The sequence below is a fragment of the Myzus persicae genome, unplaced genomic scaffold, assembly GCF_001856785.1.
Source record: "Myzus persicae strain clone G006 unplaced genomic scaffold, MPER_G0061.0, whole genome shotgun sequence".
NCBI lineage: Eukaryota > Metazoa > Arthropoda > Insecta > Hemiptera > Aphididae > Myzus > Myzus persicae.
In genome coordinates, this window is record NW_019102620.1 from 458,067 (window position 1) to 478,437 (window position 20,371).

The window sequence follows — 20,371 nt, forward strand, 5'->3', positions numbered from 1 at the left end:
GCAAATAATTAACAGCACATTTTTTTACAAAGCAGATATTTTATGTAATAAAAAAGCCGTCTGTATACTAGTAATTTCTCATTGTTCCCCGAACCTCTAGATTGTGTGTAAGTAGGTAGAGCCTTAGTATTAGGTGTACGGAAAATAGCGATAGACGTTCACAGTTAACGGAAACTGTACACAATAAACACAAAAAGTAATGCATATAACATTAAAGTATAAGCTCCGAGGACTTGACGGCTAAGGGGCTGTCCATTGACACCGTGTCGTTAAATTCTCAGAAAGTTATATAAAATTGTGCGGCATCCGATGATTTGAGTTTCAACAAAAAATCTTTTGAGATTTGTTCGCGACGTCGTAGTAGTAGGTCCAATGACGTATAATGATGGCGGGGAGCGTACGAGGGGTGTACAACTGTAAAATGAGCATGCGTCGAAATTATTTTTTTTTCCCATCGTCGTTTGCCTGTTATAGTGTTATGCTCGAGGGAGTGGAACATTGCAAATTATAGTGTAGATACACCCGCCTCGCGGGGGACACAAAAAGGCGCGTTAAATTAATTTATTCCGAGAAGGGCGAATTCAATAAAACTTCTTATTAATTAAATGCACACAAATAACAGATCCATCCAGAGTCATCCAGATGACTTGTCCGTGTACTGCATGCAAGCTGATATTTCGGTTTCTCCGCGAGTCTCGACGTTTCTTCAATAATTGTTATCGTAAGAAATATGTATTTATAAAATACTATTTGGTTTCCATTTCAATTAGCCGTTATGTCAAACAGATATTGGTGTGTGATCGGATAAAATGCAGTGGAAATATTGCAATACCCTCTCAGCTGCATTTTAGAATATTGCTACGCGAGCTGATAGTTTTGACATAATTGATACTATATACACTGATATAACTGCAGTCACTTAATGGAAATAACACAAACCATAATTGTCAGTTAATAATATAATTAAAATCGTAGAGTTATTCGAGACGTATACATAACATTCCAGATCATCGTAGACGCACATAATATCAATGGGTATTATATAAAAAAACAATAATTATACATATAAATTAAACATCCGAGATAAACAATTTACTATATAGTTCATACTTATTTAAATGTTCTAAAGCAGAATTAATAGTTAATGATTTCCAATCGATTGGTATTCTGGTATTCAAATACCTACTCAATGTCGAATAGTAACAGTCCGTATTTTTATTCTGTACAGCCGTACAACATGTATTTTCTGAACGGCCTGAATGTACCGGTATATTACTGCAGTTGATTAGGTCCGTAGGTAATAACATTGATTATTAGTATTTCATGTATTCAACGGAAATAATAGAAAAAAAATGATGTCTATTGCCTTGCACTATACTGTATCGGATAAACCTCGAGATAATTCTAAACGATACCTGTTCATTTTTATAATTCAGATAATCGAATGACAGTAAATACGTGGCGAGTACCTACTTGATTTTTGGTTCGAGCACTTAGCTTAGATTTACACGACGACATCGTCTTGCACATAGCTATATAATATGGGTAGGCGCCAACCGCACATTATATAGTGGGCATTATATAAGAAAAAGTTCACTGTATACGTACAAACGTATTTACACTTCTATATATACTCTGCCGACTGCCGTGTCCGGGCAGACAACTGTATCTCCAATATTATTGGTGTCGTAATGATTTAATTGGAATGGGCTTATGTAACGGCTCACGATCAATTTAACAAGCTGAAATGCCGGATTTTCACTTTAATTTGGTTCAACACACGCGTTAAAAAGTCGTTTTAACGAGGGTCTGTTCAAGAATCTAACGAAAAAGATAAATTTTCACCAATTATTATTTGGGAACCATGTACAAATAATGTGACAACCATGCGTGGGTGTTTTGGCTTGGTGTGGCGTGGTGCCTACCCTCAGTTGTGTAAGCGCATGCAATTTTTCATAAAACATCTTTATCCATAACCAAAAACATATTTAAAACCATAAAAAATCAACATTTTTCTTACCTCTTTTCCTCTCAGTAAATTCTGCTTTAATAACAGTGTTAACTATTAATTGTTTGACAACTAGAACAGGTACTGCCGAATCAAAATACAGTAGAGTCTCGCTAATCCGGACTAGATGGGACCGGACTCTATCCGGATTATCGAAAATCCGGATTAAACGGAATGACGTTTTTTTTTAACTTACTAATAAATATAAACAAAAAACACCTTATGCATTTATACAAATTCAAAATGTACTGCGCCAAAAATTGTAGAACATAAGTGCCAATCTAATATTCTATACCTGTAATACCCCACATATGACATAAGCGCTAAATATATAAATAATTTTCATAAATCGTTTGATTTTTAAAAAAATTGTCAATAATGTACATATACAAATAAATATAATTTTAATAGATCGGTTGATTTCTACAAATACGCTGATCAAGATTAAACGTTTGGAGTTTTTGAACGATTTAGTTCTAAATTTAATATCTGTTAGACCTACTTAACCTACCAAGGATTTTCCCACTTTCATACGATACGACTTTTTTTTCCTTATCTCATTTTGGCTATGCTTTCCAGTTTCCACCGATATTTTTGATGAAAACAGGAATTATATCTTTTAAGTTTTGAGCGGAAAATGGCTAAGGAGGAAACGGGTAATACCCCACGGTAAATCTGAGTAAATACTAACAAAAAAAAGTATGTGACATAAAAAACATTAAAATCACATTGAAATAACTTATTTTCTAATTAATTTGCAAAATATTACGTTTATATCACGAATAGAAAGATTTTCTCTGGAATAAATTATAATTTTTAAAGATAATATATCATCTATAACTACACGTATACATTTTAATAATATAATATATTTTAAGAAATACTTCGACATATAATATTATATTGGTAACTCTTCATTTAGTATTTAGTTAATTAATTACCTGTGGAGTTGTCTTATCGCAGAATATGTCATGACATGTCTGTCATGCCATTGGCAATGGTTAATATAGTTTTTTTTTAATGTATGAAAAATGTTGTAACAGGAACAGCTAGCTCATATGAGTATGGGTGCATCATAATATTTCAAATCTTGTTTTTTGGTTTTCCCAACATTTTAATTTTTTAAGATACCTTTTTTAGGTTTAGAACGGCATGTATTATTGTAACTATATTGCATAATAAACGTTTTTTCGCCGTTTTCCGTTTTTGAATCAAACCCATTTCTCGGGTGTGGTTACTCGTCGGTACTATATTTTAATAGCATTATAACCTGAGTACCTACGCACAACAGTCAGAATAATAGTGAACGTACTAAATGTTAACAGGCAGCTTTTTAGAGTTCGAAAAATATTACATTGCCGCTCTTACGACACGACATAATATTATATTTTGACGGAGTGCTCGCGTGGGCAGGCAAATATTTTACCTACATCATTATTGTGTTGTTAACGCGCCGTGGCCGCTGGGAAACAATTTTGATATCTCAGACTTCAGGTTATAGGTAATAAGAATAGGCATCTGTTGACCTATAACTTATTATCAGTATAATAGTATGCTTATTATGGGTACTCTATGAAGTCGGGTACCAAATATAAGCCAATATCAGTTCAAAATAGTCGAGATAAAGGAGTGTCATAGCCCAGAACAGAATTTCGCATTGCGAATTTAATGAGGTTAATTCATATGTATAATAGGTCTTTAATGATAATATCGTTATTATAATATATTCTATAGGTCTTAAATAGTAATCATTTTATAATATTAATATGTATCGAACGTTTATCAATAGAGGTATAATATGATGTTGATTGTGTTAGTATATAGTTGTAGGCGTATTCATATTTTCGTTAAAAAAAAAAAAAAAACAGTTTATAAAAATAATCATATTATCACTAGATAGGTAGGGATTTCTAATTAAATCCGATATACGGTAAACACTATAATATATTATAGCCTAACATAATTATATAGATACACCACACGTATGTACACAACTTAACAAGTATACCTATACATTTTTTATAACACAAAATCGTTTACCCATACGATATAATTACCACAAAAGCATAATACCTATTGTAATATGTTTAAAATCCTGCAGCTAACGTTTATTAATATTTAGACATAAAAACTATAGTGTGGAAGAGGACTAATTGAAAAACTGAGAGGCCTTAGCTAACCTACCTCTTCGCCATATATAGTGTCACCTTAACCGAACCGAGTCGGTTGGACGGGCACAGTATACCTATGCATGAAATACAATTTATTTCGAGTTCGTGGCGTTAATTTTGCGGTCGACTTGATTGTGCGTACGAGATTCGAGTAAGCGTGCACCACATTATTACCCATTAGAATATATTATACGACAACAACTCCCGACGACCCAAAAGTTTCTACAAATAACGGCGCCAACTATCATCAAACACAGGTACCTACCATGTACGGGACATATATACATAATAATAACGATAATAAAAGTAAAAGTAATAAATAAATATTATATTGTGTACAGTGTGTTCGAGAAATTCGATAGCGATAGTTTTTCTGGGTCTCAAATCAATGGGTACATTACTGAACTCAGTTTTGTCAACGAATATGAAAACATTTTTTCAATCATAAATATGATTTTGGGCTGGATACAAGATTTTTTGTTTCTGACAAAGAAAGAGTTTTTTCTTAATGTTTTCGTTGTCATGATTACGTATTAACTAAAACATAATTATTATGCATACATTTTCCTTGTTCATATGAAAGAATATAAAGTAACTTGCTATGTTTCTTTTTGTTTGAATTAATCAAAATTCATTTCATATTTTATGTTACTCGTAAAAGGTTCCTGCAAACTTTGGATCTTCAAATATTGTCTAAAACTATTTTTAGATCAAGCGCATGCAATAAAGATCATGTGATGTATGTTGTTTGGAAGTCTCTTCGGTAGTATCGTCATATCTTGGGGCGGAAAAAATGCTGAAATGTCCAACTTAGAAAGATAGTATCTGGTAGATAATGTGGTCTAGTTGCTGACTTGGCACTATTGGAGTTATATTTAGTAAGTCAAAAGTATTTTCGAGAACTCCCGCCAGTACCTATTTTGGTTAAATAACTTCTGATAAAAACTAACAAAAACAGAAATATTTGTATTTCACCAGTTTTAACAGATTTTGTTGTAATTCATTGTAAATAAATAACCTCTATTTCATCAAAAATATTTTATATTAACATTTTATATATTTTATATGATTTTCAAAGCTCAAGCTCAACCAATCTTTTGCAAAATATTGATACTTTTGACAATTTGTAGGTATAATTAATTTGAGAAAACAGCAAATCCAAATAAATAAACTATTAAATTACATAATATTAATACACAATACATGATATACCTATAATGATTCATAATATTTAATTTTTGCATTTATAATAATAAGCTCGAGATGGTTAGGTTAGGTCAGAAACATAGTAAGTCCATCATAACAATTTGAAAACATTTTACAATATTATGAGCATTTACTGTCAGTAATTGCAGCTGTAGAACGTTTAGGAGTGCCTAGCACTATGTTATTTGATTATTATCATTGATATGGTACCCTAGATGCTAAATATAATGATCTGATAATTAAACTGGTTTATGAAAAGTAGTATCATGCAATATTCAGCAATTAATCATTTTTTTTTTACGAAACTGAAACTGAAATACAAATATTTCTTTATCTTGGGACTAGGAGAATTTTTCAGTACCTAAGTTTAAAATGTTCAATAACGTTGTTAGTTTCCTTATTTAATTGGTCAAAAAAGTTTTCAGTATAAATTAAATGTTCAACCACTACTTATTACTATTTTTTGTTAGAGATTGGATGATTGAAAAAAAGTGGTTAAAATTTTTAAAAAAAAGCTGTTATAAAGCGCTTTATGATGCTTATTTATATTCAAAACTCTAAAGCTATACATTTTCACTGGGGAAAAAGAAAAAAGAAAATGTTTGTCAATTTTTGTTGGACACACTTGTCACTAACCTATCTAGAGGTTACAAACCACGCTGTTCGGTGATAATTAATGAATAATAATTATCAGACTGTCATAATCTTCTATGTTTTATTACGCTGTTCAGAAAAAAAGTTTAGAACCGTCTCAAAATGATTTTGTTCTTACTCGTTCCTTGGGTGTCGCTGCGAAATGCTTGTTAGTGGTAACATTATTTAAACTATATGATTTAATATTGACATATTATTCATACAATAATACCTATTGATTAATTTGTAATTTTAAATAGTCAACAAATTACATACCTATTACCTGATATCTTACTGTATGATATAGGTACCTACATGTAACTTAAATTATTACACCATCAAAAGTTTTTTTGTGGTAGTGTTCAGTAACATCGACAATAAAAACAAGTATACAATATAATATGCTAGATTTTCTGTTTAAATTGGTGGTTTTTATCGGGTCCAAACATTAAAGTCTACTATAAATTAACTGCTTTATTTCTAATTAGTAATTGGCGTATTCATTAATTTTAATCTTATTACCTTGTATGTTGGTAAAAAAATAAGTGAATGCTGATTGTCTAATTTGAAGTACCTACCACCGGAATTTATATGAGTAAAATGTATAGTTGTTTTTATTTTTATCATAATATATATTTTATAGTTTTAAATTACATTAATATTATGTAATGTAATACCGCAAGCTTTTTTCCACTTTAATTTATCCTATTTTTCTATACATATATATATATATATGAAGTTATATTTCTCAACATTGTTCTCAAATTGACCTAATAATAACGTTATATTGTATAACTTATGACTGTATACTTTAATAAATAGTATAATGTTTATATATTTTCAACTCCTTAATATTGTCCTAATATAATAATGCGCATAAATCCGTGTAAAAATTCAATTACACATCGAGTATACGAATGGAAATTTTCTAATATAAAATTATATAATAATACATACATACAAAACTCTTTTCTATAATAATAAATTAACCAGGACATGACGAATGTAAAATATTAGCAATTTGCGTTTTATTTTTCGTAAGCAACTAAATTACATTTTTTTTTATATTGGAATTAAATCTTATGTATGTATTTTAAGACATCGACAGTATTAGAGAAATAATTCTTTATAGGTTAATTCAAAACAAAGATTATAACCTTATAATCCAGAGAGTGCTATTTAAAAATCGAAAGTCAATTCTGCTTTAACAAATAGATTTATATGGACTTTATAATTATAGTATCAATCTTGTTTTCAAATTCGAAAATTGTACATTTTGATACCTATATAGGAAATATATTATACCATATTATGTTAACTAGTAAACAAAGCCAGAAAGGCGTTTACTTTTTAAATAATATAATTTTTTTATACAAATGTAGATTCATAATATAAAATATAAACGAATAGAAAACAACTAAAAAAATATTCATAAATTTAATGATGATTTAGACCCTATACATATCGTAAATCGTAATATAATATCATAATTATGACCATTAACCTGAAACATTAAACAGTGAAAAGTATATAGAAAAAAGTCCAAGGTAAGGTGGCAACCACCCTACTTATCCTCCCCCAACCCAATTCTTTGGAACCTCTTTATGATATGAAATACAAAACCGATAATCTGCTAACGAGAGCCGAAAAAATGTTCACGCGTGAAACCGATTCTTATCATTTTTTATATCCTCAAACCTACTTAGGTCCATATTCTGGATACCTACGCAAATTTGAGAAATTGTAATAAATTACTTGCATTATTACTTTGCATTTATTATTTTTTTCATATATTTCTTAAATAAACTATAGGTATTTATTCATTATCAGTGATGTATGAAATAATATTATAATATGATGTTTTCAGTCTTGTAAATCATAACTCATAGATATATCTTCATAGACAACGTTGTGCGATTTAAAAATTATTATTATTAACATCGACGTGTGTATCTGACATTATTGAGATTATAGATTATAATGTTGTGATATTAACTCATAATTATTATTGTTGTATTGAACGCCTCGGCGCATTTGTATAATATTATGCAATGTACAATTATCTTTTGTCTTATTTGCGTGCGACTTGTCATTACTCAATTCCTTTCGGGAGGCTATCTGCCAATAATAATAATATAATGTAGACCTGAGGATTAGATTAGGTCGGCCTCAGTGGCATTTATGACACCGATTTCTGTTTGATTTATACCCTAGTTTTCTACTTACTCCATTTTAAATTTATTTTATTCCTGCACGGGTTACCGAAAAGTGTCATTGTAAAATAAAAATACATCATGCAGCTAGATACTACTGGTACCTAGACTCTGTGTTTCTGATTGCAGTCAGAGTTTGCCTTGTGAAAATATTATATAACTATGATGAATAATTAATAATTAAAACGTTACCTAACTAACCTATCCTAACCTATAACCATCATAATACTTAATACCATGCACAATACTGTATGTCATACTACTTTGGTGTTGACTAAAAGCATTACTCAATAATAACAATAATAACAATGTTAGGCCAATACCAATGATGCTTTAAAAAATGTTTGTATGCGCTTTGCTGTTAAATTAATCCACTCCCTTACTCCCCTTTGCAAACATTTTATTCTAGCACAGGTTTCCGAAAAGTGTCACTGTAAAATGAAAAAAAATGTCACGCAGCTACCGGTATTTAGACTTAGTGATTCCGATTGACGTCAAAGTTTGCCTCGTCAAAATATTTTATAATCATGATACTCACTATTGCACAACCATCATATAGGTAATACTTAATATCATACAAATTGTATATACCATATTGATGTTGGCAAAAAAAAACATTAGCCGATAATAACAATGACAGGCGAATACTACTGATTTAAAAAAAATGTAGATACATGCAACTCGCTGTTTAATTAATTAATAATGACTAATCAAGTACGTAATTGCCCAGCGAATTATACACATTGCTGCGTATTGGTAGGTATTGCATTGCTCATAGACGTTATTGATAAGTGCGACAACGTCTGATTTCCACCATGACCGTATACTACTTTTAAATGTTTAAATCTTACCATGCTTAATAAATAAATAATTACCGATGTTTTTCGTTTGGCATTAATTTTGTTTATTGTTTGTTTTTAGCCGGAAAAGAAAACGTCACATACAATATCGTCATGATCTAATAACCATCATGTTCACACATGGTTTTGCGTAGATGACTTATAGGTATTCTTGTAGACTGTAGTTGTTTGCATTTTAGGGGCGTCATTCGCAAAGTGAGTAGGAGGCGCCACACATTTGAAAAAGCTCCTCGACTCATCAACCAAATACGTACTTACCACATAATTCGCAGACATATTAAGACTTAAGTGATAATATTAAACAATGTTCATTACAAAAATAAAAATTACTAAACACTACCTATCGTCATATCTATCTTATGATTGTTTATTGAGCATAAACATATTTAAAAAATACATTTATTTTTTTTTTGTATCGAGACACCCCAGAAAGTAGAAAAAAGTGCTACTATTGTTTACGAGAAAAAATAATAATAAAACGGTTTTTCTATAGTCATCACTCATCATAATTTAATCAAGTCGAAGGTCGACTAATAATATTAATTAAAAGACACGACTAATGATTCTGTTATAAGAGAAAGAGGAATAATTTATATTTTTGAAAATGTTCCAGTCGGATATGAAAATCTGTCTACTTAAAACTTGGACCCCAACTGTAATGACGCCCTAATTTATATTTGTAGTACTTTATATAGATGACAATTCCTACTTGTATTTATTATTTACTTGTGTTATCACATATTTTATTCTCATATTCACTTCAAATACTTAATTTATAATATTGTATTATCTTTATTGACCTAATAATAAGGTTATAATTTATAACTTATGACTCTATATTATACATTATACATGATAATTAATAAATCGTATAATGTTTGTATATTTTCAATTCCTTAATATTATCCTAATATAATAATATGCATACATACAATATCCATGCAAACACTCAATTATACATCGCATATACGAATGAAAATGTTCAAATATAAAATATTAATGAGTAGAAAACTATTATTTCTTTAATAACAAATAGACCAGGAAATGAAGGCCGTAAAATATTAGCAATTTGAGTTTTATTTCTTTGAAAACATTTAAATTAAATTTAGTTTTTTATACTGGAATTAAATCCAATACAGGTATTTTAAGACATCGACATTATTATTGGTTAATTCAAAACAAAGATTATAACCTTATAATCCAAAGTGCCATTTAAAAATCGAAAATAAATTCTGTTTTAACAAATAGATTTATATGGTCTTTATTATAATAATTTCAATGTGTATTACCATATTCACAATAAATAATTGTAGGCTAATAACCTAAGCTGTTGAAGCCTTATCATTAATAAAAAAAAAAAATTATTATTTAAAAAATTATTATGAACAAATTTATTTGTGGTTTTTTTTGGAAAACTAATAAAAATGTTAATAAATCATTATAAATTATTCTTGACAGGCTATATTGCCTGTCATAGTGTTATCAGTCTATTATTCAGATATTCTATAGCCGTTTGCGAGCCAACATAAGCTGAGATGCTAAGAGACAATAATACTTAGTTGAAAATAACAATTATTTTGACATGGAATGACAACCAACTATCGATTGCGAAATGATGACGTAATTGTATTTAAATTAGAGATCAACATTTTTCAAAAAATATCCAGAGATAAGTACATGTCAATATATAATGAGATGATGAGATAATACATAGTACATCGTACGTGTGACGTGAAATCTATACCAACTTTAATGGTAATAGTCAAATGATAATATTAATTTATTATATTATAACAAAACAACGTCGTTTTAAATTTTCGTTATTTTGTTTCAATAAGTATTTAGTGAATATCAATACACTGTATATCAATCATCAACTATAATATCGGCGACAACTAATGAACAATTATTGTTTAGGATATATTTGATGCTTAATACCTAGACTTAATAGGCGTAGGTAGTGCCGGTAGTGGTATTTTTGAGAGTATACGCAGGTGCACGGTGTATACCGATTAACCATTCGGAGAATTAACATATACCCTGTAAAAATAGTACAATATTAAACCGCACCTATTACACTCGTGTGCTTCGACATTTTTAAAAATTAAGCAATCCTTATTTTGTTCTATTATTTATTGTCATATATCAAAAAACATTAGAATTTATTGGTTAAAACCAATATTGTATAACTCGTACCTTGCGATATCGGTATACCTATATAGTTCATCATCATCCAACACCGCGATTAGTGCAGATTTTTTTTTAATTTAAGGATTTTTGAAGGATCGAATCCGATTAGTGATTATAGTCATGCGCTTATAAAATAATAACAATAATCATTGAACACTTTAATTGAGTCAAGTTCATAAACGAACGTATACATATCTACCTTCAAGTTTTTTACGAAAACATCACTGGGCACAGGTCGTTATATTAGTAAGTATGAAACAATAATTGTATCAGTTATAATTGATAAAAATATATTTATTCTACCATAATACCATATGCCAATATAATAGCTATATTACATAGCTTATTCTGTAAAAAACCTAATGTGCTGAAGCACTATTAAACAGTGTGTTGGTTACTTGGTTTTATGTTTATTACATTAAAATTAGTTATGAACACATAAATGAGCCTATGAAAAAATACTTTTTAACTATGGTTTTAAATTTTAATATTTTGTTTAAATTTTTTTCCATAACCACGTAGGTATTATAAGACTGATTTATTTTTAAAGATTTAATATAAGTACTTACATGGAAATATTATCTATACGTATTATTAAATATCGCTAGTCCTGTACTGAATCTTGAAAATATAAAGTAGTTTAATTAAAAATGCCATTTGATAATTTACTAGCCATTTATTTGATACATTTAATAACAAACATATAAAACTATGAAATTATCTTTAATTTATGTGTGTAAATGTATAGATAATTATTATTTATTTCGTTATTCGTATGCTATTATTAAATAAAAAATGATTTATTACGTAAGTACCTATTTAAAGTAATAAATAATATTTAACAATATTTTAATAAACAGTTTGTTTCTCCCATTCTCTCATCGCCATATCATTATGATGTGCAAAATGTTGATATAATAATATATAATGTGTATATGTACATAAATACGTTTAAATTACTTAGGTAACGTAAGACATTCATCGTAGTTTAATCATGTAGTTCAAATTACATCGTTACATTCCATACATTAAAATACACTGTATTATATATACATAAATATGTATTTTTTTAAAAAGGTCTTACAGCAATTCCGCTGCCTGTAGAGGAGTCGGGTAGGCCACTGCTGTGCCTTTAAATATTTGAAAACAATGATATTGCGTTTCATCCTTTCGGGATCTAAGCCTGGAGTTGTGTACTGTTACAATTTCATAAAAAAAATAAAACAAATATTATGATCGTTCCCCGAGGTATATAAGTCTGCTGCATGTTTGTTTAAAAAAAAAATAAAAATAATAGCTCGGTATAGCATTATATCTGTATAATATACTATATTACAGTTTAATTTTGCAAAATGGTTTTGTTTTCATTTAGACTACAAATTTAATTTGAAATTGTAATATTTTATTCAATAAAATGAACGACAACGACTGGCGTTAATGTACATACAACTAAACCCTCACCACTTCTAAATATATATCATATATATTATAATAAACTGTCTTTACAACATTTTAATGACCAACATAAATCGCAATAATAATTTATTGTAGTAAATTCTTAATACTCTATTATATTATGAAATGTCTAAAAACAAAAAAAAATGAACGGGACTTAACAGTTGTCTGCGCAGTTCACAAAATGCACATTGAACGTATACATAATATTATTATGTATGATTACGCACTGCATGTATTACAGTAACATCTATATATCATAAGTACCTGTATATGTACAACGAAAAAATTCCGATTACTGCAGATTACATTTTACCGAATGAATAGTATACAGGTACATATAATATAATTTCAAACCAGTGTAATATTATACATAGGTAGACAGGTAGTATAATATAATCCTACGAGTATACCTGCAGATATTACTACTATTGCCTAATGTTTGTAGTTTAGTGTAAAAACGTGATTTCAAACGTACAATTAAATACAAACGTTGACTGTTGCTTATATAGTGAGTAAATCAATTCATTTAGGTACACATTTTTAGACATAGAATTATTTGTTTTCATGCCTTCTGTTCGGACGGTAAACGCGCGTGCGTTAAATGTCAATTCACGAATTATGTAATTATAAGTGAGTATTATACTGTTATAAGTACAATTTATTGAATCCAGTGGTTGAAGGAAATATAAGTATAAACCTTATTAACCTGGCATGTCGAATATACTGAAATGGTGCAGATGAACGGCTTATAAAATACATAAATTCAATACTGACGAACGTTAGTGAAGGTACTATAAAGTATTCATTGTGACTCTTTGCAGCGGTCTTCGGTCGCCTGACAATCAATAAGCAGCAGAATAAATTTATTTGTTCATACTTATGTACACATTCTGCAATAATTCAAACATTTTAAAATCTTTAAATAAAAATATGAACATTTTGAATACATATTGTATGAATAATATAAGATTTACTACGTATTATTTGTGCAGTGTATAATAATGTGAAATTTTAACTTATACATTTTTATTCCAATCTAAAATCAGTCAAAGTGGTATTATTATATTAAATAGCCGAATACCTACAATTTATTCTAATAAAACAGTATTTTATTATATGGCTTTCAATTTTATGTTGACGTTTTTTTTTCCTAATCAACCCATATACATATCAAGCTCCGCAGAATAATTTAACCCATAAAAGTGGATTGCGAGTCAAAAAAAAAGGTAAAAGCCTTTTGAAGTTCCTTTTTGATATTGAATTGCAGCTATTGCAGGTTGTTTGATTATAAGACCATAGTTTGAATGCTTTATATATATATTGTTTGTGTAAACCGTACACTTTATTAGGTAGATAGGTATACCACATCGACATGATGTATCCTTGTCTACTTATAAGTTATAACTTATGATCTACACATGATTTTTGCGATTATAATAGTAAGTGCATAAAACGTCGTTTTTACTTATTAAGTGTTATCATTCGCATTGCAGGTGGGCCCATGTATATGTGTATGTGCAATAGATGTAGTGGTGACTATCCTCAAAATAGTATGTGTTGCTGAAAATATTTCTGAGAACCCGCCTACCTACAGACAAAGGCTGTATTTAGTTGAAAATATAAAAAACTGAATAATTGGGCGATTACTAATTGTTTACTATAGAATGATTCATTAGAGTGAATTTTTTTTTAAACTATGATCTACTCTTACACTTTATATAATTATTACTTATCAGTCATTGAATGATAAATACACCCACCCATCCACGAACCAAATGTTATATGTGTTGCTGAAGCAAAACAAGAATAGTCTCCACTGAATAGTTGCGCGTGCATATGCTGGTGGTTTTATAATGGCGATTCGAAAATTGCAACTCATTAATTTACCTAATTAATGTTCGTTAAATGTATGCGTAATTCAATAAAAAAAACGCTCTAATTTGAATATACGTATGTATCGTGGCATAAAATGTTATTTATCTAAGACGATCATATTAAGTTGTACGTGGGAATAACTAAAGTATAACTTCTAACGTTCTTAACTTTGTATACTTACCTACATATACAGTCAACGACGGGATTAGCATAAGTGCAAAAGAATCTTTTGCTCCAGAGCGACACATTTATAGCGCGGCATCTTTCACATAGGTATTCATATTATAGTACTATACGTAAAATATATGTTGTTTTAATGGCTCCTTGATAAGGAGTTTATAGGTAGGTATACCAAGTATTATATTTTGCTCCAGAGTGGCTCTGATCTTTAAATCCGGCTCTACCTACCAAAATATAAAGACAATTTCTGTTCGCGAGCTGACTGCATGTTTAAATCATTGAAAATTATAGTAGTGTTTTGTACAAACTGAAATTAGTGCAACTACATTTATCGAGTTAACACTACTTAAAGGGTTGCCTACTCATAACTTTATAAGTAACGTATTATACCCAAGCATTTATTGGTACTCTATATTCTATAATATTCCATTGACGATCTCGAGTACACTACGTCGTATAACACTTGCACGTGAAATGTATGCTCACGATTTTATTACCAAAATGACAAATTGTATTATCTCCGTGTGTCTAATGTGTGTTTATATATATAGGTATGTACCGAAGCCCTACTCGTGACACTGTGACAGTGAAGAAGTATCGTTCTCAACACTTCAGCAGCTGTTAAATACACACACTTATCATGACCCGGCAGAAGACCTACCAAGTAGACGGGCTCATCGATGAAATTACCGGGGCACAAAAAGAAATACAAGAAATATATTATGTTTATCAATAGAAAAAATCATTTTCCATCGGTCAAGTTCGCGAATTGTTTGAGTCGCTACCGATGTCTAAGAGTGTGGGTAGGCGGGCTATTTATTTACAATAATAATCATAAAACATAAACGTTGAGAAAAAAGTGGTTACCTAGCTAGTCTTCCAAATTTTCCCAAACAATATTCTTTAATAATAATCGTTGATTTTCCATTACACACTACTGAACGATTCGACAAATTTAAATATAACACTTTCTTGTAACAACAATTGATGAAAAAATCTTCTTGAAAAAAACTCTCACAGATAATATTATGCTTAAAGTTTTAAGTTCTCTATTTCAAAATACCGATTTTTAAATTTCTATTTTTTTTTTTTTGTTCAATTACTTTTCTTATCATTAATTAGGGGGATAAAATCCATTTCAAATAGACATAAAGACATCGGTATTTAAAATTAATTTTTAAAATTCTTTTTTCTTTATTATATCAATATAATGTATTAACATGCCATTATAATGAAACCATAATATTATTGTAACATTTGATATGAGTTTTTAGGATTTCATATTCAAAACGTATACGCTCACACTAAAAATATACTTGTCTCACTTTTACAATAACATACATTACTATATAATGCGTATATTAACCATCATAATTAAAATAAAGAGATAAATGAATCACTGATTCCTGAATTACGCACAAATAACATAGATTTAATGAAAATAATACAATTTATACCCAATGGACAATGGTCAATGCCCATGTATATTAAATAATAATTTAAGTAAAATATTAAACTATTCTTATTTTAAATCTTAATACAAATATAATCCGACGACATTAGACAATTCTACTCTAAAAATGAAATATTGCATAACATTATTAAATTTGGTACACATATGTCGTATCCCGTTAGCCGCCGTTTCATTTCACAGCCGAATTCCCAAATTATTTTTGTTTTAAAACATGGTCGTGAATTTGTGATTGGTAAAGCGATAAATAGACACAGTTAAGAAATCCAGACATATTATAGAAAATCGTTATAATGTTATTGACAAAATTAAAATATTCTTAAAATGCATTAAGACTTAAGAGGTAGGCGATTTGATACACAGTCACAACTAATCATAACATAATTTTGACAAATTTTAAACGATAGAAACAATTATTAAGATTTTTGTAGTGCTATTTACAAGTTTTTGATATAACAAAATATTATAATATTTAAAGCAACTCAAGAGCCATATGTTTCAATAAAAGCTAGTAAGCATCAAAAGTCGACAATGGGATAAATAAATTTAATTTGTTTAATTTAGTATTGATATCCGTTATCCGAACGTTTTGATAGTATATTGATATAGTAAGTAGAGTATGATACTATGATTTATACGTTATTCGAATTGTTGATAATAACTGTAATACATTAGTTCATATTCCTTAATAACCTATATATAATATATTTAATTATATTTGTTTTCACCATTGTTTTTATTTCTTGAAATATTGCTTACGTTGTTTCACAGTGCGATCTGGAGAGAAATAAACTTACAAAATAGTAGGTCTGTTGAACGGATTTTAGATTGCGTACGATTTTAAATACCTACATTTTTCGTACCAGCAAAACTGATATTTTTAATGGACGTGTTCAAATATAGAAGATAGGGAAAATATCTCATACGTGGGTTCAATATTTAGCTCCTTCTCACTGAAAATGCATTTGAATCAAGTTTAATTTTAGAAGGGTGACTTCAGGTAGAATGAATAAAATAATGGTTCTAGCCCAGCGGTTCTCAACCTCTCCACTTATACAGTTTGACATTTTTCAAGTAACACCTGAACTTTTTTTTGCTTATTAATAGTGTATTCGTTTATTCTACATGTATAGAATTTAATTTAATTATATTTTTATATTTTATTTGTGATACACCTACGAGCTTTCCGCGTACCACAGGTCGAGAACCGCTGTTCTAGACTGTATGCGTCTGAAATTATTTGATTGATAATATTAAAATATGTGTTTGTTTCAGCAATGTTCCATTATAAATCGGGACTGTTTAATACAATATACCTATATAAATATAAGTACAACCAAGTTTAGCGATGTATCGGATGCCCGAATAAAATCGGGCCAGCAAAACCGCAACGAGCCTAACGACTTGGAAATTGACGATAAAGACGTACAACATATAATAATATATAATATATTATATATTGCAATATATCTGCAGTGTGATATTTCCACCGTTAAAACGGTCGGCAGACGCAAGTGAGGTCCTGTCGGATTCGATTCCGGACCGGGCATATAATAATATGCTTTTAAGCCACGTCATTCTTCCGGAGAAGTTAACAATTCGGGTATAATATATATAATATGGACCGTCGCACGACCATGTTCAGTGGAGCCCATTATCTTGTTGAAGAATAAATTAATAAAGCAAATATACGTACCTATACAAACTCGTCTATACACGATTTGGCCGTGGTCAATAATTGCGTTATTATATACACCTATAATCTATATACTGAACAACAAGAGTGAAATCTTTGCGCAAAAGTCCAAAATCCCAATGTCGATCGCGAACAGTGAAAAGTACTCAATCCGAGTACAATATAGGCAGTTCCGCCTTTATACTCTATAAATGGATGTGGCTATCGCCCAGCCAGACGGAGGCCCCGAATAATAGAAATTACAACTTTAAATTGTAAGCTGTAAAGTATTAAAACGACCGTCTATAAAAAAAAAGAACTTAGGTAAATGTCAACTGTTAAATAAATAACACTAAATAAATAATGTTAAATAAATAATACTAAATAAATAATGTTAAATAAATAATACTAAATAACTGTGTGCAATTACATTAGGTATCTTTTATTGATGTTTAACAACTAAGAAAGTCATCAAACAAAATAAGCTCTTGATGTTTTTAATTCTTATTTCTTATTCAATTTTTTTTTTTTTTTGACCTACTAAAGGAGCTTCTGGTACTCATGGGCCCCTGCAAAGCCTAAGACGTCCTTGAATATAGGTGGGTACGAAGTACTGTTCGAGTGAGACGAAACATGGCTGGTAGTACGAAAGAATGCAATCTTTGCATCTATTTAACTATGTATAGTAAAATAAAAATAACCCAGTTTATATCATCGGGATGCTGCATTATAGTGTAGATATTAAAACATTGTTTGTTTCGAATTACACAGTATGCGATTTCTCATGGTTGAGTAGTGCAGCTGGAGTTATGTTCTTGGCAGTTGGCACACCACTTGCTTGTCACTTGTGTACTTTTATAGCATAATAATGTGATGTAGTATACTAATGCAGTACCTATATCGTATCCAGAGGGCAAACTATAAGATTGGATGTAAAACACTTTTTGTGTTATGAAAAGGATTTGGGATTTAAAGCCCCTAAAATTATTAAATAAACGCTTAAAAATCACTTAAAAGCTTCATTAAAAAAATTCGGATCTCCTCTCGAAATTTTCCCTTTTTCATCATAAAATATTTCAGATATGTAAACTGTTTAAATTTCACTAGCGGATTTAACTTATGTTTTCATTTTATGCATTTATAAATTAAATTAATACTGCAGGAACATAAACAACACAACGTGTGATCGATAATCGACTAATCATACGTTACCTAGCTACCTATGGTTAAGTATCGTTTATTTGAAATCCTTGTAACATGACATACATTTTCATAGCTATCTCTATTGGATTGCATGTCAAACCTAACCAAGAAGTAAATGATCTAATAAATCCCGAACGAACTTGGTCATGTGCATATTTCAACATTGATCAAAATATTTAAAGTTTAAACTCGATTACTTCAAAACACATTTGTTTTTAGTTCGGTAACGACCGTACTTATGATGTTCTAGTGAGGAGATATTTTATTATATTTTGTTATAACTCTACTGTGATTATGTATCACAACTGACGTGATGATTATTCTGCTGCTATGAATAAATAGCTAATTAACATATACCTATTCAGTATTACTCACTATTATAATATGACCTAGTATAGGTGGACGAGGAGCGAATATTTGACGTAGTAAAAAGTGCAATTGACATAATGTGGTTATTATTGAACTTCGTCTTGTAAATTGATGTAATAACACCGCCCAAGTCGTAAATGGTAATAAACATAATTTTTTTAATTTTTTTCCAAATCGAATGTAAATATTAAAATACTTGGTTGATTTTTTAATTTGTCGGCGTAGATTATCGTTCAGCGTAGTCATACAAACATTGATACTAAATACATAAAAATATACACCACATAACTACATAAAGAGATATATAATAATTGCTAAGCTGTAAATTGTAATAGTAAAACTAAAAGCTAATAAAAAAAAAACTACATAAAGAGATGCACTTTAGTCTTTCGTGTGATATAATTGTAAGTGTTTCATCGTTAAAATGCTATTGTAAATATAAGGGGATGATATGCAGTTATGTAAATATATTCGTGGGTATACGCCTTATTCACGCAGGTGTGTGACGATGGTAAAAACATTATCATTAAGAAATTGCTATAAATAATTATTTTCCCGCAGCCCTTATTTCACTATATTGCATATTGTGCAGATGCAATAGTTAAAAACATTAACACAGTACATTGATGACACTAACTATTCGTCGGAAACTTAAATTAAAAAAAATGACACAAAATGTAGTTTACGAGTATGTAACCTTAAACGGGATAGGGTATAAATAGAAAGTATAATTGGTACTCAAAATAATAATTGTTGATAATCGCCTGCAGGTAACTACTAAATAATAATATCAGAGAATTGAAAATTGCAAATAATTACCAGTAGAATATACTTTTGTTTCCGTCACTGAAAATGTGTA

General features: G+C 29.5%; 1 protein-coding gene and 1 long non-coding RNA gene across 3 annotated transcripts in view; both read left to right on the forward strand.

Moving 5' to 3' along the window:
* LOC111032767 (arrestin homolog) overlaps positions 1-9,966 on the forward strand; it is a 42,400-nt gene extending 32,434 nt beyond the window's left edge. Inside the window, exon 8 of the mRNA XM_022313220.1 lies at positions 9,153-9,966. Coding sequence (XP_022168912.1) covers positions 9,153-9,188 — 36 coding nt within the window. The 3' untranslated portion in view covers positions 9,189-9,966. The remainder of the gene's footprint in view (positions 1-9,152) is intronic.
* A 3,967-nt stretch (positions 9,967-13,933) lies between these two features.
* Positions 13,934-17,985, forward strand: LOC111032785. Of its 2 annotated transcripts, XR_002604343.1 has the most exons (4): positions 13,934-14,887; positions 15,346-15,597; positions 17,037-17,265; positions 17,541-17,985. It is a non-coding gene; the product is annotated as an uncharacterized LOC111032785 (long non-coding RNA). The 2 variants fall into 2 exon arrangements; XR_002604342.1 differs by lacking the exon at positions 17,037-17,265 and having other exon boundaries at positions 14,041-14,887.
* The last annotated feature ends 2,386 nt before the right edge of the window (positions 17,986-20,371 follow it).